Source organism: Microtus oregoni, unplaced genomic scaffold, assembly GCF_018167655.1.
Source record: "Microtus oregoni isolate MIOR12 unplaced genomic scaffold, Mior012 000072F_ref0000427, whole genome shotgun sequence".
Taxonomy (NCBI): domain Eukaryota; kingdom Metazoa; phylum Chordata; class Mammalia; order Rodentia; family Cricetidae; genus Microtus; species Microtus oregoni.
Genome location: NW_024543979.1, coordinates 872156 through 897282, shown reverse-complemented (window position 1 = coordinate 897282; position 25127 = coordinate 872156). Strand labels below are relative to the sequence as shown.

The 25127-nt window shown below is 45.9% G+C and overlaps 2 protein-coding genes across 5 annotated transcripts in view; one reads left to right on the top strand and one right to left on the bottom strand.

Moving 5' to 3' along the window:
- LOC121440929 (enolase-phosphatase E1) overlaps positions 1 to 19244 on the bottom strand; it is a 29135-nt gene extending 9891 nt beyond the window's left edge. The window contains exon 1 of the mRNA XM_041641958.1: positions 18953 to 19244. Within this exon, the coding sequence (XP_041497892.1) occupies positions 18953 to 19036 (84 nt within the window). The 5' untranslated portion in view covers positions 19037 to 19244. The remainder of the gene's footprint in view (positions 1 to 18952) is intronic.
- A 653-nt stretch (positions 19245 to 19897) lies between these two features.
- On the top strand, positions 19898 to 24543 carry LOC121440928 (heterogeneous nuclear ribonucleoprotein D-like). Of its 4 annotated transcripts, XR_005973402.1 has the most exons (9): positions 19900 to 20515; positions 21252 to 21420; positions 21509 to 21670; positions 22027 to 22158; positions 22268 to 22382; positions 22624 to 22794; positions 23073 to 23164; positions 23512 to 23616; positions 24287 to 24543. XR_005973402.1 is itself a non-coding variant. In XM_041641956.1 (8 exons), the coding sequence occupies exons 1-7, from the start codon at positions 20070 to 20072 to the stop codon at positions 23141 to 23143; spliced, it is 1266 nt and encodes a 421-aa protein (XP_041497890.1). In that variant the 5' UTR covers positions 19900 to 20069; the 3' UTR covers positions 23144 to 23164; positions 24287 to 24543. The 4 variants fall into 4 exon arrangements, 2 of the variants coding, with proteins under 2 accessions (XP_041497890.1, XP_041497891.1); XR_005973403.1 differs by lacking the exon at positions 22624 to 22794 and having other exon boundaries at positions 19898 to 20515; XM_041641956.1 differs by lacking the exon at positions 23512 to 23616.
- The last annotated feature ends 584 nt before the right edge of the window (positions 24544 to 25127 follow it).

The window sequence follows — 25127 nt, the reverse complement described above, 5'->3', positions numbered from 1 at the left end:
AAGACCAAGTTCCCCAGCTATTTATGCAAATCTGCTAACTCTCAGACTACATGTTAGACCATAAATTCTTTCTGTTTGCTTGCTTTATTTTTGTTTTGTTTTTTATTATTCATTTTTATTTTATGCGTATGGGTGTGGCCCTTTGTACGTATGTCCAGAGGACACCAGGTGCTCTGGAACTACAGTTAAGACGTTGCGAGCTACCATGTGGATGCTGGGAACGGAATGTGGGTCCTTAGCAAGAGCAGCAGGTGCCTTTAACCACTAACCCTCTCCATCCTGAGGCCGGCTCAGACATCTGCTGGATGGTAAGCCATGACAATGTAGGAGAGGAAGTGGCTTTCTTGGTTCGGATTCCTAGAGAGCACTCTACAGCAGACATGCAGCAGGCGTGAGGCCCTGCACTTGTGAGTACACACTTGGGAGACTGAGACAGGAGGAACGGCCCCAGAGTGAGCTAACCTCAGATATATAGTGAGTGAGTTCCAGGCCAGTATGGTATACAATGCGAGACCCTGTCTCAAAAAACTAAAAAACCAGCCAGGCGGTGGTGGCGCACGCCTTTAATCCCAGCACTCGGGAGGCAGAGGCAGGCGGATCTCTGTGAGTTCGAGACCAGCCTGGTTTACAAGAGCAAGTTCCAGGACAGGCTCCAAAACCACAGAGAAACCCTGTCTCGAAAAAACCAAAAAAAAAAAAAAAAAAAAAAATCAAAACTAAAAAACCAAACAGAAGACAAAGTTATATGCAAAGCAACTCATTAACAAATAATATGCCAGTAACTCATGCACTGAGACTATAATCTCTCATTGATCAAAATGTTATTTATTTGGGGGCTAGGCTAAAGAGATGGCTCCACAGTTAAGAACTGGCTCTTGCAGAGGACCCGGATTTGATTCCCGAATCCACATCGGTCTCACAACCAACTGTGACAAAGACCCGAGGGACCCCACACCCTCTTCTGTCCTCCCAGAGAACTTGCCAGCATGTAGTGCACAGACATGCATGCAAGCAAAACACCACATAAATGACTTAGTTTTTAAAGTATTGTTTGGTGCAGAGGACTGAACCCCGAGCCCTTAGCCTGCTAAGCAGAAGCTCTACTGATACACTAATAACTCTTGGATCCTCTTTAGTTAACATGTCTAAACATACATGTATCTCTTCAAATTATATTCCGGCACATGTAGCAGCTTCTTTCAATCGTCTACTATTATCAAGATATGGTAATGCTTCAGTAGGGAGTGGACAAGTGGGTTACAAAGAGAAGGCCCAGCCCCCACTGCCAACGAGCTCGAGGAGCTGCAGGTGCAAAGGTTTTCCTGCAGTGCAGTGGGGGAACCAGCCAAGTACAGTGGGCACCGTGCAGGTTCAGGGTGAGGTGGTGCAGCCAGTCTTCGGAAGAAATCCAACCTTGAGTGCAGAACCCATGTGCGGTATATCCATGCTGCAGAGATCTTGTATTTTAAGTGAGACTCTATAATGAGTTAAATTCAACAAGCCTGATTAAATTCACTCTGTTCATTAAAAACTCGCCTTCTTGAGATGGGGCTCACTATTGGGCCTAGACTGGCCTCACATTTGCAATCCTTATGCCTTAGCCTCCCAGATTATAGGTATACAACACCATGCTTGGCTAAAAGGTACTTTAATTTAATAAATTCTACAAAAATAAGAAATACACAGAGTTTGGGGGGGGGGGGATATTTTGCTACCTAAGTTTGCTATGTCGTCCAGGCTAGCCTAGAACTCCCGTCCATGTGCCTTGACCTAGTGAGTACTGGTACTATAGGCACTATAGTACTACAGGTACTACAGGCACAGGCTACCACACCCAGCTCACATACTCTCATTTTGGCCTAGAAAAGAAACCAAAGGAAAATGGTAACAGAACCAAACAAAAATTCTAAAACTATTAACTCAAAACCCTTGAGTGTTCTGGGAACTTCTACGGAACCTGAAAAGTCAAAGTACCTTCACAGAACACTAAGATGTTGATATTGTCAATAATAAAGAAAACTTTATAGACAAGTTAGCAGAGTTTCAGTCACCTTCAAACAAGTATTAATAGTTTCTGATAAATTTTAGGATGTCACTGCCTTCGCCCCTCCCTTCTTTTCTTTTAGTGAGAGTATGAATTGGGTTTTCCAGAGGCCACAGATGTACCACAAAGACCAAAGACAGATATAAGAACCCAGACATCAGGGCTGGAGAGGTTAAGAGCGCTGGCTGCTCTTGGAGAGGACCCATTCCCAGCTCTCACGTGGTGGCTCACAACCACCTCTAACTTCCATCAGGGGATACACTACCCTCTTTGGGGCTCTGCATGCACACTGTACACACACATTCACAGATAGAAAAATTCAAGAATCCAGATATCTTCAATAATAGACGTTCAAGGAATGTACAAACATGCACTCCTTTTATTAACCTTAATGTCACATCTAAATCAACCCCACTTTCCCAAAACGCAGGGCACATCTCAAGGATGAGGAGGCAGAATGTGCTGGGAAATGCCATGAACAAGATCAAGCCAGTCAAAAGTCCAACATTGGTGGGGGAAGGGTACGCCAGAATGCACACCCAGCAAAGGACCTACTGGCTGCTGGCTGCAGGGGAACAAGGGGGTCATTTTTCCTTGGGGATATGGGCACTGGCAGGTTGCCCACTGGTGTGGGAAGTCTTTCTGTATATGTATTGCTCTTATTGGTTAATAAAGAAGCTGCTTTCAGCAAAGTAAAGCTAGGCTCAAAGAAATATACAGAGATAGTAGGTGGAGTCAGGAAGAAGCCACATAGTCCCACCAGAGACAGATGCCAGAACTTTACACAGTAAACCACAGTCACATGGCACAAAGATTAATGGAAATAGGTTAACTTAAGATATAAGAGTTAGCCAGAAATACACTTAAGCTATTGGCCAAACAGTATTGTAGAGGCCAAAAGAGTTTGGGACTTGTTTCTAGTTTATTCAAGGTTACTGTGCTCAAACAAAGGTCCCACCTAGTTGTAAATCAGAGTTCTGCTCTCACAAAGCTATTGTCAACAGGTGTGGCTAGTTGCCAAACCTTGTGCTTCTGAAATAGGGAAGTAGTTGGTTCCTACTACAAGTCTAAGGATCCAACTAAATTCAGTTCCCTTAATGGAAACTGTAATGGATTAAGTAAAATGCGGATAATCCCCAAGTGGCCGCAGTAGGCCCAGTGGGCCATGAGACCTCGCCTCAGGTCCCAAGAGCAGCCACCCCAGGCAGGGATGGCACAATTTCTAAAGTGGCTGCAGCAGGCCACAAGTCCCAGCCATGTGGTAGGTGAGAGATCTCAATGGGGCAGTCAGTCCCACGAGAGGCAGACTGATGGCAGGCCAAAAGACCACTCCACAGGTCTCCGAAGGCAGCTGGTCCAGGGCAGGGAGCTGTACGGCGGGTAAGAGACAGCAGGTGAGGCTGGATATTTAGTGGGTTATGGAGGGGAAAGGTGTTGAAATAAGAGCAGTGGGGCTGCGTTCCCAGCACCCCGGCCACCTGCTTGGCTAGCTTATGCCCAAAATAACAACACACAAACTGTATTCATTTAAACACTGCTTGGCCCATTTCCATCTAGCCTCTTCTAGGCTAATTCCCGCACCTGGACTAGCCCATTTCTTATCATCTGTGTAGCACCGGTCTTACCGGGAAGATTCTAGCCTACGTCCATCCTGGGTCGGAGCTTCATCGCATGCATCTTCCCGGGAGCGGGGAGCATGGAGTCTCTCTGAGGCGTCTGCTCCCGAGAGGAGAGCTGTGGAGTCTGAGCTCACTTCCTCTTCCTCCCAGCATTCTGTTCTGTTTACTCCACCCACCTGTGTTCTAACCTATGAGGGCCAGCCAAGCAGTTTATTTTTTTAACCAATGAAATCAACAGATTGATATATGACACTCCCACATCAGAAAGGGGAGAAAGGGAGAAGGGCAGAGAGAGAGAGGCAAAGAGAGACAGAGAAACAGAAGGGGAAAGGGGAGAAGTGGGGAGAAGGGAGAGACAGAGCTGCCTCTTCGACAGGGAGACAGAAAGAGACTCGGGATGCAAGCAGGAAGGAAAAATATGCCTGCCTCAGCGGACAGGGGTGGGGGGGGGGTAGGGGGGTGAGGGGGTGGGCAGGGCTTGTCTCTTAAAGGGATAGGACAGACCATTAAAGAAATCACTTGGGATTCTACCCAGGGAGTGGTTTGCCTACAGAATGTTTGGTCTAGGGTGTGAGTCTAGGGTGTGAGTGTGATGAATGTACCCTGTGACTTTCAATTGGTATGTCAATGCAGTCATTTGTTTTACTCCTACCTTTTGGTGTCGGGGTATATTAACCAGTTGGAAATTAAACACTGGCAACCACTGAAAAGTTCCCTACTGATCCTGTCCTATAGGTTTCTGTATTTTATTATTTTTGTTCACGTCTTTGTACATTTTACTATATTCCTAAATTTCCACACCTCCACTCTGGAGAAAGGTATTTTTGTTGGGGCTGGCCCCCAACACAGTACTACAATTAATATAGATTTATGTGTGATTATTTTGGGACTCTAGGCAGCCGGGAAATGAACAAGCAGCCTCCCCCAACTGCCCACTGTTCCAGTTTCTGTTGCTGTGATAAAACATTTTGACAAAGACCAACTTAAGGGAGGAAGAATTTTTTTTTAAAGACTTTATTTTTTATTATGTATAGTGTTCTGCCTGCATGTATGCCTGAGGACCAGAAGAGGGCACCAGATCTCATTACAGAGAGTTGTGAGCCACCATGTGGGGGTGATGGGAATTGAACTCAGGACCTCTGGAAGAGCAGCCAGTGCTCTTAACCACTGAGCCATCTCTCCAGCCCGGGAGGAAGGATTTATTTGGCTTTTATGTTCAGGTCTCAGTCCACCATTGTGTTGGCTAGTTTTATGTCAACTTGAGGTAATCTAGAGTCATCAAAGAGGAGGGAACCTCAGTTAAAGAAATGCCTCCCTCCATAAGGTTCAGTAGCAAGCAAGTCTGTAGGGTATTTTTATGGGGGAGGTCCCAGCCCATTATGGGTGTTGCCATCCCTGCGCTGGTGATGGTGGGTTCTGTAAGAAAGCAAGTTGAGCAAGCCAGTAAGCAGCATCTTCCATGGCCTCTACATCAGCTCCTGCCTCCAAGTTCCTGCCCTGCTTGAGCTTCTGTTGTGACTTCCTTTTGAAGACAAATAAACCCTTTCCTCTCCAGCTTGCTTTTGGTCATGGTGTTTCATCATACAAGGGAAACCTTAACTAAGACAGCCATAGGGGAAGTGAGGACAGGAGCTTAAGCAGGAGCATGAAGCAAAGCTCTGGAAGAAGACTGCTTTGCTAGCTTCTTACACAGTCCAGGGTCACTGCCAAGGATGGTGCTGTCCAGAGAGCTGGACCCCACCCCCAATCAATCAATAATCAAGATAGTCCCCCTCAGGCCAATCTGGTCTAAGCAATGATAAAGGGCTTCTTCCCTGATGACTCTAGGTGATGTCAAGTTGACAAAGCTACCGAGGACACGCTGCTCCAGTGGCTGGCCCCACACCATTACCATGGGCACATGAGCAGCACTACATGGACCCTGTGGGATATTATTTTCAAAAGAGGAGAGAGAGATGATAAATAGTCAGGAAGGGCAAATGTTGGGGGATAGCTGAAGAGGAGAAATGGTAGATGGTGTGGGAGTCGGACCGACCTAAGACTTCTTCAGAGGCCCCAATGAAAAGACAAAGGGACAAAGGGCTCAGTGTCCTTGTCCAGGAGTGGATTTGGCAGGACTGGTTGAGGGCTGGAGCCAGCGCCTCAGAGGAGCTGTGGGCCCATATTTCATACAAAATGTTTACAGACAGGCTCTCTGGCCATGCTTAATTTCCAAGACAGCTGCAATCCTGCCAAACAAGCTAGCCACCTGACAAAAGCCAGGATGTATGGCTCCTTCTCCTCTGTTAAAACGTAGATGGCCTGGGGAGAGGTGTTGTTGCCAAAGCTGGTGACTTAAGTTGCAGGTCTTTCGGTAGCCCCACGTCCCCTGAAAAGAGAATATTAATGGGTATCCACCTTGGCTTACCTGGGGGATAAAAGGTGTTTGGTATAATAAATGCGGGTAGATCTTCAGGATGGATAATGCCTGAGATGCCCTTCCAAGATGGCTGTGTGAATTGTGTCTCGTTAAGGAAAAATAGTTTCTATGTTGGGGCATACCAGGCCCTGACACAGGAGTGGACTTGGCAGGACTGGTTGAGGGCTGGAGCCAGTGCCTCAGAGGAGTCAAGGTTGTGGCTTCTGAAGACCCACCTCTTCCTCCTTGGCTGTGGTTATCAGTTCTAAGGCAGCTGAGTCTGAGACGTCCTGTGCTCTCTGCTGACACATTGTCTGATTTGGCTCTCTGCTGACCATGGCCATTTTTCCCTTGCAAACAGTATATATGATGCTGTACTTTTTAATAAATTTGCTTGACATAAAACAAAGTTTGTGCAAGATGGCCAGAACCCAGCATTTATAGACACACATACACACACACACACACACACATATATATATATATATATTTCCCCCCTCTATCTTCTCATTCCCTGTCACCTCTCCATCAGGACTTTGTCACTGTTGGTCCAGCAGGGAAGAAGTAACTAAAATTGTTTATTAATAGATAAAATATTGCTTGAAAATGCACTCCTCTGCCAGGCAGTGGTGGTGCACTGCCTTTAATCCCAGCACATCTCTGTGAGTTCAAGGCCAGCCTGGTCTACAAGAGCTAGTTCCAGGCATAGCTACAGAGAAACTCGGTCTAAAAAAAAAAAAGAAGAAGAAGAAGAAAGAAAAGAAAATGCACTCTTCTAACATGTTTCCCTAAACAAACATTTTTCATGTTGATATTCATATGAACAAAGTACTGAAGTTTACTGCTCCTCCTTAAAATGAAAAGTCCTTCGTCAGGTGTGGTAGAGCATGGACTTCTATGAGTTCTAGGCCAGCCAGAGCTACACAATGAGAGCTTGTCTCAGAAACAAAAGAGCAATAATAATAGTAATAATTAACAGGCTGGAGAGACGGCTCGGCCATTAAAGGCTGGGCTCACAACCAAAACTATAACACAATGAAAAGTCCTCTACTGCTCAGTGTTAATTCCAATATGATAAATACTTATGTAGGACTAGAGGTTAGACGTTAATCCAAACTAATTTCTACAAAGATACACCGCAATCAGAAAAGGCTCTCAGGCCTAGTCACCTGGTCTACTCAGTGTAAAAATAACAGGTTTTCAAATATATCCATACCACACCAGAGTGCACAGAAGGCCCTGAAAATATACAATCCTCTTCCTGGCAAAGTGGGATCACTGTGTCTTATGTAATTAGAACAGGTCCTCCAGGTCACACGGCATCAGCACACGCTGCCATCATGTATGGGTTCTCTGTGTCTTATGTAATTAGAACGGGTCTTCCAGGTCACACGTCATTAGCACATGCTACCATAATATATGAGTCCTCTTATATCTTATGTAATTAAAACAGGTCCTCCAGGTCACACAGCATCAGTACATGCTGCCATCATGTATGGACTCTCTATGTCTTATGTAATTAAAACAGGTCCTCCAGGTCACACAGCATGAGCACATACTACCATCATGTACAGAAACAAATGCACACCTTTCCCGATCCCACCTCCAGGACCAGTACACCCAGTGTGCTGCAGGTGACACTGCCTGCTCACTTCATGGGGCCCCTCCAAAGCTTCTGAGCCACAGCACTAACGAATGGACACACACGCATACACATACACACACACTATACTTTCCCCCACACACACTACGCTCTCTCTCTTTCTCTCCCACACACACTACACTCACATACACATACAAATACACATGGGTACTGTGCAGAAAACTGAAGTTACCAGTAACAGCCATGGAATAAAGTTAGAATATCTAATAGTTAATAGATCAATATGAACAAAACTGTTTTCTTGGTGTGCATAATTTTCCTTAAGACCAAAACAAGGGTCTGGGTATGTATTAGAAATCTGGGCAGGTGTGCGTGTAGTGAGGAAAAAGTGGGGTCAGAAGTGTGCAGCCACTCTTCTCGGAGAACTCCCAGAGAAGAGGTGCAAAGTGTGAGATAATTGTAAACTTTTGGAGAAAGCCTGAAACGCTAGAGACTATTTAAACCAACTTCTCATCCATCGTGCCCCCATCCTTACCTATAAAGCCTCCCACCCCATGGTGGGATAAACAGAAAGCTAGAAGGCAGAGTAAAAAGAAAGACACCCAGCATGTTTGCATCATCTAGAGGCCATGTGTTAGCTATCTGTCTGTCCTACTTGGTGAGAAAGTACTACTGCACAGCAGAGAAACAGACAGTGCATTCTGAAGATTTCATCCATTCTTGAACACTTACTCGGTTTCTATGTGAACATAAAATGCCTTTAAGGTGCTTACGGAAATGGCCAATAATTAATTACACCATATACCATTACACATATATAACACTCTAGAACATGCCTTCTAAAGCTAGCAGTGGGGCTGGGGACACACAGGGTTGAAGTGTAAGAGGCCCTGTGCTCCATACATCCATGTGTATGTATGCATACATGGGAGCCGGAAAATGGCTCAGGGTTAACAACACACATTATTCTTTCCAGAAGTCCAGAGTTCAATTCCCAGAATCCACATTAGACTGCTGGACCACCTATAACTACAGCTCCACGAGATCTGATGCCTCTGGACTCCATGGACATATGTGTAAGCGTGCTCACACACACACACACACACACACACCAGTCATATACCCTCCCTCCCTCTCTCACACACCCCTATACACACACACACACACACACACACACTATTAAAAATAAACAAAAAAAAGGGGGGCTGGCTCACTGGGTGAAGGCACTTGCCACCAAGTCCAGTACCCTGGGACCCATATGGTGGGAGGAGAAAACTGGCTTCACAAGTATCTTCAATCATATACAAACATGCAAAGTACCTATATGTAATAAAAAAAAAAGTTTAGCAAAGAAACGGAAGCCAGGTGTGGTGGTACATGCCTTTAATTCCAACAGGGGAGGGGGACCAGACATCCAGAACAAGGCCAGGCTGGTCTACTTAGAGAGACCTTATCTCAAAAGAAAATTAAACTGAAAAAGCTAGTGCTTAATACACAATCCAATGAAATGTTCAGGCCTAAAAAGTAATTCCAGAATGATCATAACTTTTAATTTTAGTTATAACACATTTGCTGGCAATTTCAAAATATTCTAGTATGAAAACCATGATGCTGTTAACCCTGGAGCCTACAAATAAACCTACGTGGTTTTAGTGCACCAGACGTCTAAGGGATTTAGACTTAGCAGCACACAGAACAAAAGGTTAGGGGCAGAACAACAGCGGAGCGGCAAAGTGCTTGTCTAGCATGTGCAAGGGTAGGTTTAATCTCTGGGGGTAGGGGAGGCTGGAAATCTTTATGAGAGTGTTTGCTTTTCAGGGAACTATGATTAACTCCACTAAGTGCTGACGGAGATACCGTGCAAACAGCAATCTATATTATTCCACGCAGCTCAATGACAGCTCATGGAGCCATTAAGACAACGTTTCTGACGATCTAACTGTAGAAGCTGCCTCGTAAATGTTTAGAAGTCAAAATATGGATGTGCTTTATGGCTGTGGTTGTTTTAATGAAAACATCACAGGATCAATAAAAATAAAACAGTGGCTGCAATATTTATTCAAGTTCTCTTTGAAGAAGATGGGCGACGAGAGATTCCTCCTAGGAACAGTGTGCAGCTACTTAAAGAAAGTCCATTAAAGTCTTCCAGGGGAACCAGAGAGGACGAGTGATAGAGGCTGAGACCTCAAGAATTGTTGACCCAGAACATAAGATAACACGGGCAATACTAAGAGGCCACAGTCTCCCTAAGATCAAAGGAAACGGGAAATGAAATGGCTTAGTGGTTCTTAAAAACAAATCAATTTTCAAAGCAAGAAATAAAACACAATACCAAACGTAAAACCCTGTTGTGGGCAATATAAAACACAAAGGGAAGGAGAACGGCTCTGGTAGGGTGCCCTCTGGGTGGGTCTCCCTACCTTTGCTCCACCTCCTCCTGCTGCTCTAAACCAGTGAGTGGGTGGTGGGGAGATGGGGCGTTTTCTTCAGTGTTGTGGCAACTAAACTCACTCAGTGGGTCACCAAAAAAAGAAAAAAGTCATGAATGAAGGGGGACTGGTCAGAAGAGGCAGGGGTTTAGCGAGCGTAGGGAAATGGCAAGAAAGGGTTATGGAGAGAGAGTATGGTCATAGTACATACATGTATGAAACTATCATAATGAGCCCATACTTTATAATTAATATAGTCTAATTAAAAACTTTGGAAAGATATAACTTCATCTATCTTTCTTTTTAGGCCAAGGTCTACTCTAGTGCAGGCTGAAATGAGCTTCAACTCTCCTAATCAACACCTCCCTAACCTGGTCTCTGGTACTGGGAGTACAAGTGAACATCCATACTGCATTCTGTGTTCCACAGCATGTGTGTTGTGTGACAATGGTCTTATACTTTATAAAGATGGGTCACTTGTTTGAATAAAACGCTGACTGGCCAGTAGCCAGGCGGGAAGTATAGGTGGGGCGCCCAGAGTAGAATTCTGGGAAGAGGAAAGGCTGAGTCAGCAGTCATCACAGAGGAAGCAAGATGAGAATGCCTCACTGATAAAGGTACCAAGTCATGTGGCTGGGGCTAACACAGACAAGAATCATGGGCTACTTTAAGATGTAAGAATTAGCTAATAAGCCGGGCGGTGGTGGCGCACGCCTTTAATCCCAGCACTCGGGAGGCAGAGGCAGGCGGATCTCTGTGAGTTCGAGGCCAGCCTGGTCTAGAAAAGCTAGTTCCAGGACAGGAACCAAAGCTACAGAGAAACCCTGTCTCGAAAATCCAAAAAAAAATAAAAAATAAAAGAATTAGCTAATAAGAAGTCTTAGCTAATAGGCCAACCAGTTTATAATTAATGTAGACCTCTGTGTGTTTCTTTGGGGCTGAACGGCTGCGGGATCGGGCAGACAGAAACTCTGGCAACAAATGGTGCCAACATGGACAGCTAAATCCATTAAAACCTGAGAGTTTAGGAAGTAATTCTAGACACACACACACACACACAAAAACAGTTAAGCACAGCTTCTTGGTAGCAGTATTTTCTTGGGTGGGCTCTGTTTGCTAGAGGCAAGTGCGTCTCATTTAAGACAGGGTTCCTGACTCAGCTTTAACTGCAAAAACCTTGAGCTGTGTTAAGAGGACCTGCCAGCAAACACTTAAATGGTGTTTTATGAATAGCTGAGAGCATGCTTCTAGGTGGTGGCAGGGACCTTGAAACTCTATAGAGTTCTGGCAATAAACATGGCTCCCACCAGTACCTCTGTCATGAAGCTAGACTCTGAGAAAGCTAAGGAATGGGGTGGAGCCAGTCATCAAAGCCACGGCTTTAATCCTAGCCACATGGCCTAGCAAGTTAAAGACTCATGTGGTCAGAAAAAGATTTACAGTAAATATAGATTAAAAGATGAAGAAAACCTCTAAAACGGTCACAGTGTGTTTAAAAAATATGTATTTTCTCTTGGGAAAGAAAAGAAAAAAATAAAGTCTGTTTTAAAAAAAAGAGAGAAAGCAAGTAGTTGAGTATGGTGGTACACACCTTTAATCCCAGCACTTGGGAGGCAGAGGCAGTCAGCTCTCTCTGAGTTCAAAAACAGACTGGTCTACAGAGTGAGTTCCAGGATAGCCAAAGATACACAGAGAAACCCTGACTCAAAAAAATAAATAAAAAGAAAAAGGTGTGTGGAGGGGGGGATGTTGTGGGACAATGGTCCTGTACTTTGTAAAGATCTGTTACTTGTTTGAATAAAACACTGCTTGGTCAGTAGCCAGGCAGAAAGTATAAGCAGGGTGACCAAGCAGGAAGTAGAAGCAAGCAACAAGACCAGGAGATCTGGGAAGTGGAAAAGTTGAGTCTGCAGTTGTAACCCAGATGCAGAGGAAGCAAGATGAGAATGCCTTGCTGATAAAAGGTAACAACCCATGTCACTGATACAGACAAGAATTATGGGTTAATGTAGGATGTAAGAGTTAATAAGAAACCTGAGCTAATAGGCCAACGAGTTTATTATTAATGTAAGCCTCTGTGTGTTTCTTTGGGACTGAATGGCTGCAGAACTGGGTGGAACAGAAACCTCCATCAACACATGTGTGTACCAGTCAGGAGTCTGTTCTTTCCTTCATGGGTCTTGGGGATAAACTCAGGTCATGAGGATTGCAGGCAAATGCCTTTACCCAGTGAAGCATATCACCAGCCCAAAACATGTAATTATAATAGAGCACAAAACTGATAAAGTTTAACTTTTAAAAAGTCAATCCATGTTAACAGCAACATGCCTACAATCCCAGAACTTGGGTAAAGGCCAAAGAATCAGGAGTTTCAGGTCATCCTTGGCTATGGAGGAAGCTGGAGGCTAGCCTGAGCTTTGTGAGACCCTGTGTCAACAATAAAATTAGATTTAAAAAGTATTTTTTGGTCAGGTGTGAGATAGACTCTTAGCCCAGGTTGGTCTGAAACTCAAGAACCTGAGTGCTAGCATTATAGACACATGCGACCACACTGGGCTTATTGGTAATATTTTAAAAAGCTACTCACCATAAAAAACAAATTAGAAGCCATTTATCCTAAATGAAATTATGAGAAAATAAATGCAATAGCCAAGAGTAGCTAGTCATACATAACTATGGCTAAAGAGTTTGGTAAAGATGTTGGTGCACACCTTTAGTATTTGGGAGGTAGAGGCAGGTAGATCTCTGTAAATATGAGGTCAGCCTGGTCTAAAGAGCAAGTTCCAGAACAGGCAATGCTAGACAGAGAAACTTTGTCTTGAAAACCCAAAAAAGAAAAAAGGAAGAAAGAAAAAAGTAAAGCATTCACTTAGCTCAAAGCAGGTAGAAGTGTTTATTGGGAGACAGCACAACACTGGCTGTAAAGACAAGCACTCTGAATGAGGCTGCCTTTAACATGGGAGGCGTCGTCTCAAGGCAGCTTCATACAGAGGACAAGGAGTAGGAACTTGTCTTGTGACTTCGGAGAAACCTACCCACCCATGCAAGAACAACTTAGTTTTATCATATACGTAAATTATAATGTTGCCCTTTTTCTCCCTTCAAAAATAGTACTGTGGGCTGAGGATAAAGCTCGGGGGGTGGGTAGAACGTGCTAATTTGTCATGCCCACACACAGTTTCATACCCAGCAGATGGAGGGAGGGGAATGGGAGGGGCGATTCAACCCAAGCCTCTGAGTCTCAGCATATTCATTCATAATATTCACCCGCAGAGTGGCTGGAGGATGTGAATTAGACAATTCATACCATTACATTCTATGGCTCCCTAAGATCTACTAACCTCATGATCTGACCACTGTCTCTGCAGTATGGACACATGCCAGTGAAACCAGCAAGCCTGTGGCAATGACCTCGGCATGCTCTGCTGGTGAGAAGTGAGGCTCCCATCACCTATTCTGCTGGGCTCACTGGCAAACGAGCTCTACGCTTACTGTGATTTTTCTTTTAATTTGATTAATTGAAAGGATTAATTAAATTAATTAAAATTAATTTCCTTTTAATTTTAATTTTTTAAAGGTACGGAGTAATGTCGAGCCTAAACTGTTCTCCAACTCATAATCTTCCTGTCACAGCCTCTAGGATAACAGGGATGTGCCTCCATACCAGACTAAAATAACTGCCTCCCACGCTTATTTTGGACACTTCTAACAAGGGAATTGCTTTACAGAACGGCCACACTATCTCCAGAACCTCCCAGCAGTTACAGTACTGAGGACTAAACATCTTTCTCGAGGACAAGATCAGAAACTAAGAGATGCACATTGCCACGGTGCCCTGGGGGCCAGAAGGGCTCACAAACTATCCCTGTCCCAGGGAGGTGAGTGAGGCAGAACCCAAACAATGGGTTCCCTTTTGAAAACTGGTATCTGCACTCCAAATAAAAGTGCCCAACTCATAAATTCTGTTCTGGAGGTTAACTGTAACTAAAGAAAAGATAAACCCTAGCTTATGAGTTATGAGTCACCACAACAAGTTCCATTATAACAACCAGCTAGAAACTGGGGTCATTACAACCAGTTAGGAACTGGGGTCATTACAACCAGCTAGGAACTGGGGTCATTACAACCAACTAGAAACTGGGGTCATTACAACCAGCTAGGAACTGGGGTCATTACAACCAGCTAGGAACTGGGATCATTGCAACCAGCTAGGAACTGGGGTCATTACAACCAACTAGAAACTGGGGTCATTACAACCAACTAGAAACTGGGGTCATTACAACCAGCTAGGAACTGGGGTCATTACAACCAGCTAGGAACTGGGGTCATTACAACCAACTAGAAACTGGGGTCATTACAACCAGCTAGGAACTGGGGTCATTACAACCAGCTAGGAACTGGGATCATTGCAACCAGCTAGGAACTGGGATCATTACAACCGGCTAAGAACTGGAGTAAGGTTTTTTTTTCTTGGTTTGCCGTCTCTGGCAATCTTTTTTTTTTTTAATTTTTTATTGAGAAAAAGAAAAAAAAAGTTTCCGCCTCCTCCCAGCCTCCCATTTCCCTCTCCCTCCTCCCACCTTTCTCCCCCTCCCCCCACTCCTCTCCCCCTCCCTCTCCAGTCCAAAGAGCAGTCGGGGTTCCCTGCCCTGTGGAAAGTCCAAGGTCCTCCCCCCTCCGTCCATGTCTAGGAAGGTGAACATACAAACTGGCTAGGGTCCCACAAAGCCAGAACATGAAGTAGGATCAAAACCCCGTGCCATTGCCCTTGGCTTCTCAGCAACCCTCATTGTTCGCCATGTTCAGAGAGTCCGGTTTTATCCCATGCTTTTTCAGTCACAGTCCAGCTGGCCTTGGTGAGCTCCCAATAGATCAGCCCCACTGTCTCTGTGGGTGTGGAGTAAGGTTTTTAAAAGTAACTCAGCAGACAGAATGTCAGATCCTCAGTGAGTTTCTGAGTGTCAGCCAGGCCCAGATTCCTAGACTCTGGGGGGGGGGGGGGTGTAGAGAACTCACATTTATTCTATCCATCTATTTAGTAGATGAAGAAGCTGAGGTTCCAAGAGGGTTTACTGTTGTCCCAAAGTATATCCAGAACTCAATTACAAGCTACTCAAATCCAGTACCAAGGTAAGGTCATCCAGGCCCCAGGGGCAGCTGTCGTCAAGTGGCAGAGCTCACTAGCACCAACTCCCTGGATTCCAATTGAACATTAATAGCAAGGGGCTTGGAAGAGGGGGTGGATGTACCTCTGGAGACAATAAAGCAAAGCCAAGCACTTGTAAGCACTTGTTCACCTTAGGGACAGCAACTCTGACTCCATCTGGAGCTTGCTGTGTTGATGAGACTGGAGGGCCAGCAGAGCCCTGGGGTCCACAGGAATTACAGGAATGCTCCAGATTTGGTGGGCTTTTGTTTGCTTGGTATTGTTTTGTTTTTTTACTTTTTACATGTGTTCTAGGTCAGAACTCAGGTCCTCAGGTTCATGCGATCAATACTTTGCTAACTACACCATCTCCCCAGCTCTGAGAGATTTTGAACTGAAAACTGAGGGATTTTTGGTTAACCATAACCTCTTTTGTTCATAACCAACAAGTATCTAATTCTCAAAGTTCAAATTCCAGCCCTGAGCACTGCTTTGATAACCCTCACCATCGCAATCTTTTCTAAGCAAAGCCTGGGCCAGCAGGATGGCTCAGCAGGTAAAGGTGCTTGCTCCCAAGCCTGACAACCACATGGTGGAAAGAGATAACATACTCCCACAGGCTGTCCTCTGACCTTCAGACATACACCGTGGCATGTGTACACCATACACATACACAAAACAAATATAAAAAATTCAAGTGTCAAATCTTTTTAAAAGATTATAGATCATGTTCTATATCATAAAAGGTAATATTCTAAAAAAATGAACCACTAAACTGTAATCTTGAATCACACAATCTACACGAGCCCTTTCCTGGAATTATACATTAGAAGGAATACTTAATTTTTGTCTTTGGAGATAAAGTCTCGCTATGCACCCTAAGCTGCCCTAAAACTCACAATCCTCCTGCCTCAGACTCTCCACATGCTTGTTATCATATCAAAAAAACCCCAAAAAACAAAAAGCAAACAAAGACCACTAAGGTTTCCCAAGGATAAGATGCCCGCAGCCCAGTTGACCAGGAGGAGAAACAACGGACGCCTACTTAAGCTCCCACACAAACAATTTGCCGTTCATCACGTAGTTGGTGGCTGTGCTTTAAAAATGGCAGCGAGTGTCCATGTGCTGTTAGTGCTTCCCCAGCTCAAGGCAGCCATGAAGTACCGTGTGGAGAAAACACACATGGCTATACTGCAGTACTAATGAGTCTCCCTACACACACACACAAACTACAGCAAACGGAAACACATAAAACAAGGCTGTGCACCGATCGGCATGAAAACAGGACCATCATTTCATGAAAACAAGGACCGAACCTTGTGGGAGTTCCCTCTGAGGTAATGATTCAGTACTGATTAATACTATCACAACTGTTTTTACATGCAATGAGAGAAAAGGCATGAAACAGCAAGCATTTTATCAAATGAGAATTTTCCCCAAGCTCAGCAGCGATAGCTGGTTTCCCAAGTAAGATAACCACGAAAACTGCTGACTGGTGCTAGTTTGTCTTCACAGGCTAAAAGAAGGCTCAAGGAAATGCTCATTACTTCACCACAGGGGGGGAAAAAAGACAAAGTGGTCTTTGCACATGAAATAAAAATAACTAATTAATTTAAAATTGTTAGGTGCAATAACAGAAATATTGAGTGGCTCTTTTTTAAAACAGAGAGTCTTATGTAGCCCAGACTAGCCTCAAATTTGCTCTTTAGCTAAGGATGACCTTGGAATTCTACAGTGCCTACCTCCTTAGTAATGGGATCACAGACCTTCAACACCATACTTAGTGTGGTGGTTTGAAAGAAAACGGCCCCCGAATGGGAGTAGCACTACTAGGAGGTGTGGCCTTGTTGGAGTAGGTGTGTATGGTCTTGTTGGAGGAAGTAGGTCACTGTGGGGGTGGGCTTTGAGGTATCTTTGCTCAAGCTTCACTCAGTGTGACAGCCCACTTCCTTTGCTTACAAGATGCCGGATTCTCAGCTATTCCTCCAGCATGCATCTGCCTGCATGCTGTCATGCTCCAAGCTCTGATGATAATGAACCGAACCTATGAAACTGCAAGCGAGCCCCCTCAATTAACTGTTTTCCTTTGTAAGAGTTGCCACAGTCATGGTGTCTCTTCACAGCAATAAAAAAAACCCTGAGACACCTAATGTCTGGCTGTTTTAACACCAGGCTGGATAAGCTTCTACCAATGAGCCCATCCAGTCAAGAGTAAGAGGTTTTAATCATGACAGTTTGGGTTCCAATCCAAGGCATTTAAATTACGCAACCTTTTGGAACCTTATTAAATTCGGATAGCGCATACATCTTCATAATTTTGAAGACAAGTTTAAATCTCATATGTAAACAGCAGGAAACAAGACCTACCTGACTAACAATGTTTTAACAGAACACCTTTAAACTCCCAGCTCCATGCTGAAAAGCTGGAGACGGATGTGACTGGGTCATTCTCTTCAGAGGGTTCCAAAGCTTAGTCCCTCAGACTTTCTAAGCATTTCTTACTGGGTGCTGGCGGCCCTCCTGAGGACTCACACAGCCTATAACCCCTATGCCTGCCTCCCCCAGCCCACACACACACACACACAAAGCAGCTAGTTCTATAACATGAGAACGGATACACTTTTCAGCACTCACGCAGTCTTGAAATTTCCCACTGCTCTCTTCTGTAATTAAAATCTCGGGGAAATGGCGGCCAAGTGGACTTTTTCTGGACCTCCATTATGCGTCTAAAGCACCATAACTCTTCTGGGGGGTGGGGGTGGAGGAAGTAGACAGCTGCCAGGTTTGGTGACACTTGTCTATAATCTCAGCCCTGGAGGATGAGGCAGGATTGCCGGGAGTCTTAGGTCAACCTGGGTTATAAATTGAGGGAGTGACTCTGCCTTACAAAAATAAATAAAAATAAAAACAAGGTAGCTGTTACATTTGGAAATCTAAAATTGTGTACAAATATTATGATCTACACTCAGAAAATCGGGTAATTGTAAAACGTGAACAACCAAAAGAGAACTTAAAACAGGCTGCACAATTTACTAGACGATAGAAATTTCCCCTATCCTATCTCAGCTATTCTACATAAACATCTGCAGTTAATACGGGTGATTAAATTGAGTACGTGGAAGAAAGCAAAGCGTGGTTTCCTAGGGACAATGAATGGAATTTAAGTCTAGTGTTCTGGAGGTCAAGAGAAGTAAGCGTGTACACAGCTCAGTCACTTACCAGCACAGGAGACATGGTGCGGAAAGCAATGATCCCAAGGCACCAGAGCCACCGGAAAAACTTTCCCTTCTATCTTTTGCACTGGGAAGACCTAAACCTCAAGGACCACTAACCAAGGCCACTATCTCTCCAGGCTGCAACCCAGCACGTGGTGGACGCTCAGGCACCAGGCGACGGGGTACACATCTACCTGCCAGGCCACGGACGCTGCCGTCATCGCAACTCCTCCCAGCTAACCTGCCTTCCCCCAAGTCTTTGCTGAGACCACCTCCACTTCTTCCTATCCTTCTCTTCCTAGCCAAAAGCAAGGACAGGGAAGGCAGAAGATGGTGGCGCGAGGAAAAGCACCCCCGCAGCGTCGCTCTTCCCCATTCCAGAGACGCAAATCCACATCACGTCTCCTCGAGCCCGCAGGCAAAATCCGCAACACTTAAAATTTCTTTTTCAGACGCTTTTAGGCACAAATAACTCCGCCGCTCCCTTCCGCCCCTCACCTTCACGAAAGCAATCGGGGTTGTGGTACCTTCGATATCTAACAGGATAACTGTGACTTCGGCGGGCACCGAAACCACAACCATTTCCCTGCCGGATGCTACCACGGGCTCGGCCTCGCTGGTAAACGGGAGAGCGCCGCCTGCGCACCGGGACGCCCAGCAACGGTCGGAGCGCTGGCAGCGACGAGAGACTAGAAGCGAGAACGCACACAGGCCGGCTCCGGGGACTCGCGATGGCAGAGCAAGCCGCCCTAGGTGCTGCACCCCAAAGAGCAGAGGAGCAGCGCAGGCCCGGACCACGTGAGCAGGCTGAGGGGCGGTGCTCCGGGGCCCCCAAGGGGCGTGGAAAACAGGGCGCGTGCGCCGATTGGCCACCGGCGAGCCGCGAACGCGATCCGTCAAAATGGGCCTCGCGTGGGCGGGAACAAAGAAGCGAACCCCCGAGCCCGGAGCCCGGAGCGCGGGCGCGAGCCATCCGCAGCCTGGTGGAGCCAGCGCGAGTGGCACGGCCGGGGCACGTGCAGACGGAAGCCCCTGGAGTGGCGCGCTGGGGACGTGAGTGTCCCCTTGCCTTGGCCCGCACCTGACCCCTTCCCCGCCCACCGCGTGCGCTTGGGCACCGCTTCAGTCATCCGAGCAGGCCCCGCCCTCCGCCGCGGCCACAGCCAGCCGGGGAGGCCGCTCGGACCCGGGCTGCGGCGACCCTGCAGCCGAGACCCCCCCCCCCCAGAGGCGACACCGCCCCACGGCGACGGCGGAACAGCCGCCACCACCCAGGGGGTCATCGCGGGTCCGGCGCGAGGACAGAACACGCGTGCGCCGGGCGGGAGGGCGGGCGAGCGCGCTGCAGCTTCGGGTGCACGCCGCCTTTTTCCCGGAGCAGCCAGGCGGTCCCAGCCGCCGCCGTCGCCGCGGCTCCGCACTGGGGGACTGAGGGCGCAGGACGGGAGTGGGCCGGACCGGACGCGCGACACAAAAGGCTCTGCAGGCAAGAGGGACTGTGGCCCTGCGACGGCGCGGCCCGGGATTTGCTGCGCATCGGGCTCGCTCGTCTGATCTCTCCTGTCCGCTCAGCCCGACCCCCAGCGCCACCTCGCTCCTCACCCGGAGCACCGCGATGGAGGTCCCGCCCCGGCTCTCCCATGTGCCGCCGCCATTGTTCCCCTCCGCTCCCGCGACTCTCGCCTCCCGCAGCCTCTCCCATTGGCGGCCGCGGGCGCCGCGGCAGCTCGCCCCGCTCCTCCCTTCGCTCGCTTCTAGCGCCTCCCGGCAGGGGGCGCGCCGGAGCCCGCGCCACGTCACCGCCCAGCAGCCCTCCCGATTGGCGGGCGGGGCGGCTATAAAGGGAGGGCGCAGGCGGCGGCCGGATCTCTTCCGCCGCCATTTTAAATCCGGCTCCATACAACGCTCTGCTGCCGCCGCCGCCGCCGGGACCCGCACTGCGCGCCAGCAACCCCTCGCCGACGGCTCCGCCACCATGGAGGACATGAACGAGTACAGCAACATAGAGGAGTTCGCAGAGGGATCCAAGATCAACGCGAGCAAGAATCAGCAGGATGACGGGTACCGCACGCTCCGCTCTTCCCCTCCCCCAGGGCCCCGCGCGCGCCCTTCGTCCCTCTGGAGCTGCGCGCGCTGCCCCCACTATTTCCCCGAGTCGATTCTCCGCGTGCCCGCTGGACCCCAGTAGCTTCCCCACTAGTGGAAAGTAAGACGGGGTGACTCGAGAGGCCCGCCGCGGGTGGGGGAAGGGAGAAGGGGTTGGGGGGAGGAGGGCGGCGCCGCCGGTGTCCCGAGTGCGCAGGCGCCGCGTGGGGCCGCGGGGGAGGGGCCGAGCTCGGTGCGCCGCACGCCGCAGCTGCCGCCGCCTCTTCATTGTGTGTTGCTGCCGGGGCGGCTTTTCCTGGGGAGGATTTGGCAACTTGGTCTGGGCGCCGGTAGCTGACTGATGCGTGGAGTTCTTTAGGTAGCAAGTTGAGTCTAGAGCTGTGGGTAAAAGTTCACTTTAGGTTGTGGGGGATTCGGTTGTAGAAGTTGTACTTTGTAACCCAAAGTCATCAGAGCAGAACCCCTACGGGATTTCGTTGGCGCTTTGTGTTTGCACGGTAGAAAGCAACCTGTCTGCTGGTCCGAGCAAGTGATCTTAAGGTTTTTGTGGCCTATTAGCGTTTGTAATCAAAACAGACTGCTTGCACTTAGTGAATAAATTACCCTGTACTTTTTTTTACTGTTTAATTACAGGGTTGAAGTAATCTCGAAGTTACTGTTAAGTCTTTTTTTTTAATAACTTTATTTCTAGTAAAATGTTTATTGGAGGCTTGAGCTGGGACACAAGCAAGAAAGATCTGACTGAGTATTTGTCTCGATTTGGGGAAGTTGTAGACTGCACAATTAAAACAGATCCAGTCACTGGAAGATCGAGAGGATTTGGATTTGTGCTTTTCAAAGATGCTGCTAGTGTGGATAAGGTAGGGATGTGGTCTGCACTGTGTCTTTAGTGTCTCCTTTAAATTGCTCCGGGCTTCTAAGCGCCTGTCAAATTAACTTGTCTTCCAGGTTTTGGAACTGAAAGAACACAAACTGGATGGCAAATTGATAGACCCCAAAAGGGCCAAAGCTTTAAAGGGAAAAGAACCCCCTAAAAAGGTTTTTGTGGGTGGATTGAGTCCAGATACTTCAGAAGAACAAATCAAAGAATATTTTGGAGCCTTTGGAGAGGTGGGCTGTTTGTTTGCATGCATCTGGTGTGTTTTTGAAATACTTGTGCTTGGTCAATTTTGTGTAGTTGTCATTAATATTTCACAGGATAGGACTGAATGCTCTAGTTACTGCATCTTAACAGCGGCTGCTTTCTGTGCTGTAGTAGGAGCCTGGTGTAGCCAAAGCTCAAAGGCTTAAAGTGATGTGTAGCCAACCTATGGCCACTCTGGGGTAGAAGATGCTTTAAAAGAATGTAGCGACTTTTTAGAAAGTGATGCTCAGTAGAATGGGCTTGTGATGTTCGTGAGAAGCTTGTAGTACCTATTCGCTTCCCTTAACTGCTGGTTTTGTTTTGAATGTGCACCTGATTTCAGATAGAAAATATCGAGCTTCCCATGGATACAAAAACAAATGAAAGAAGAGGATTCTGTTTTATCACGTATACAGATGAAGAGCCAGTAAAGAAATTGTTAGAAAGCAGATACCATCAAATAGGTTCTGGGAAGGTAAATGGATTGAATTACATTAAGTGTGCATGTGAAAAGCCTGTTTGAAAAGAAAAGTGATTTTGTGTTCAGAGCTTAGAACATAAGCAAAAATTCTGTTTGTTTTTAGTGTGAAATCAAAGTTGCACAACCCAAAGAGGTATACAGGCAGCAACAGCAACAACAAAAAGGTGGACGAGGTGGGACGGCTGGTGGAAGAGGTGGTGCTAGGGGACGTGGAAGAGGTGAGACTTAATTTGGGGGACACTGATTTTTAAGCTGAGGCAGTTAACTGCTAGGTGCAATTGGCCCATAAGAAAAGGCAGCTAGATTGAATCTTTTATGATGAACCCACATGGTAAAGGCTGTTTTGGGGGGGGGGGTGTTCTGTTTTAAAGTACAGTGTAGGGGACAGAATGCATCATGTTGTGTTAGCATTGAGAGGGTCCAAAGTGGTTTCCTAACCATCATTGTGCATTGTTTCAGGTCAGGGCCAAAACTGGAACCAAGGATTTAATAACTATTATGATCAAGGATATGGAAATTATAATAGTGCCTATGGTGGTGATCAAAACTATAGTGGCTATGGCGGATATGATTATACTGGGTATAACTATGGGAACTATGGATATGGACAGGGATATGCAGACTACAGCGGTAAGAATACTTAACTTAATTTTATAAACCAGTGGCATTAAATTCAGTTTTGAAGTACTTTCCCATTCTGAAGTTGTTTGTATGAGTTTCCTATTGATAATTGAAGTTGTTACAATTGTGTAGTCATAGGAAAGTAACAGACAGTGATGGCTATTTAAAGTGCAATTATAACTATTGGCTGTTAAGGTGGCTTGATATTTTTAATGTTCAGCATGCATAGTTTAAGGGGCGGTTTTATAGGAAACTTTCTTAGTAAAACATGTATCCTTTCAAACTAGGTCAACAGAGCACTTACGGCAAGGCATCCCGAGGGGGTGGCAATCACCAGAACAATTACCAGCCCTACTGAGGAGGACCTGGGAGAAAGCAGGTGTGTGAGCTTACGAGGAAACATTGGCAATGTCTGATTTCATTTAAAGATCAATAGACAAATGGAAAAGAGTAAACAATATATGTAGTCTTTACTAAATTGTAAATTTGTAATTGCTTTATGAGCCTGTTTTGCCTAAAGTGTCTATAGATCTTTAACTTTAAAGTCTTACCTCACCTTTTTTAGAATTACAGAAAAACTTAAGAGTTTTTCTGTTTGCTTTGTGTACCAGGAGGTTTAAACTTTTTAGAACTATTAACAGGTAAAGTACTGAAATGGGTACAACTTAAGGAAAACAAGAATGTTGTCTTCTAACTCTGACATTATACCTTGTTTGTACCCGCCAGCGGGAACTTCATTGCAGGCCGTGTGTCACCCTGACCACGTCTATCTCTGGGGGTCGCACGTTGCGGGCAGAGCGCAAGGCATACACCAGAAAAGGCTGTCCTGTGGTATGGTCTCTTCCAACTTCATGTACCAGCGTAAAGATTAAAAGTGGAAACTTCAGACTTTGCTTCTTTTTAATCTTTTTGGAGATTAAGTGTCTAAACTTAACTTAAATGGTTTTTTGCAGGAGTTAAAGTACATAAATGCCTTTTTACAGCTTAATCATTTTGGTCTTCTGTTTAGTGTTGTATTTCAATTGTGGAGCCTCATTTTAAGTGTCCATTCTTTAAGATTTAATGCTTGCTTTTTCTTTTTATAGCTAATAGTGAAATCTACAAACCAAAACAAGAACTTTTAAATCTGGGATATAAGTTAAAGATCATATGCACAAAGCAATTCATTGTCATGTTAATACTCTAAACCTGCCTGAAATTTGTATTGGTTGATAGCATTCTACTTGGCTAGCTAGAGCTATGCCTCTAGTTGGCCTTCATCTGCTAGGCTTATAACTGTGGAAAGATTACATTCCTGTGTTCTAAAGTGAATCCACCTAATGTCATTTGGGAACTCCACAGTGAGTTTTTCAAACACCCAAACTACACTTTGTCAATAAACATGCATGTGATCTTTAATTGTTGAAGAAAAGAATAAAGTGAGGACTTAATTCATGAAAGTGGACCTTTGCAAACTTGGGAGGGTTGCACACAGCTAATGGTTGTTTTGTTTTTGTTTTAGGAGGTGTAAAGAAACCATCTTACAGGACGACATTGAAGATTGCTTGATCTTGTGTTGACCTGAGATGATTATTTTGTAAAAGACTTTCTAGTGTACATGACACGATTGTGTCCAACTGTATATAGCTGCCGATTAGTTTCTTGTTTTTACTTTGTCCTTTGCTATCTGTCTTATGACTCAATGTGGATTTGTGTTTACACAAATTTTTGTTTGTATTCATGTTAAACCTCAAATAAATGCTTCCTTATGTGATTGTTTTTCTGCGTCAGGTACTACATAGTTCTGTGGAAATGTAAATTTATAAAGAAGCAATAATTAAGGCACAGCTTGTTTTATAGGGGGTATTGGCCCACAGGAAGAGACTGGTCCTAGTGTCCCCTTGTTCCTGGTTTCTGTAGAGGTGTTCTGTGATTATAGTCTAAGGCTTCATTTCTCTGTTAAATGAGATTGATTCCATACCTTTGGATGTTTTCCCCGGGGTATCTGTAGACTGACACTGCAGTCTATGGGATTGACGCTGTCTAGTGGGAGCTGTGCTGTCAGACTGTTTCTAAGGGAAGCACCTTGCTGGGCTAGGACTGCCTCGCTGGCACAGTGCTGTTTTGAGCTGAGCATCCATACAGCCCTGGTTTCTCTCACCATAAAAGCCTGTTAGCACAAAGCTTTTTAAATGGCTATCTTTGCTTTGTTCTTATCTGACAAATCGTGTATGATAATAGTTGGCTCTGGCTTTAAGAGTTAATGGCTTTTCTGCTAGAAAAAGCTTTAGCTGATCACCATAGTTCTTGGGGTTTTAGTACTATAGATAAAGAAATGCAAGAGAAGGATGCTGTCACACTGG

Coding starts and splice junctions, on each gene's coding strand:
- LOC121440928 (XM_041641956.1), top strand. CDS start 20,070: ATGGAGGTCCCGCCCCGGCTCTCCCATGTGCCGCCGCCATTGTTCCCC. Junction 21,421..21,508: donor ATGCTGCTAGTGTGGATAAG/GTAGGGATGTGG, acceptor CTTGTCTTCCAG/GTTTTGGAACTGAAAGAACA. Junction 22,159..22,267: donor ATCAAATAGGTTCTGGGAAG/GTAAATGGATTG, acceptor GTTTGTTTTTAG/TGTGAAATCAAAGTTGCACA.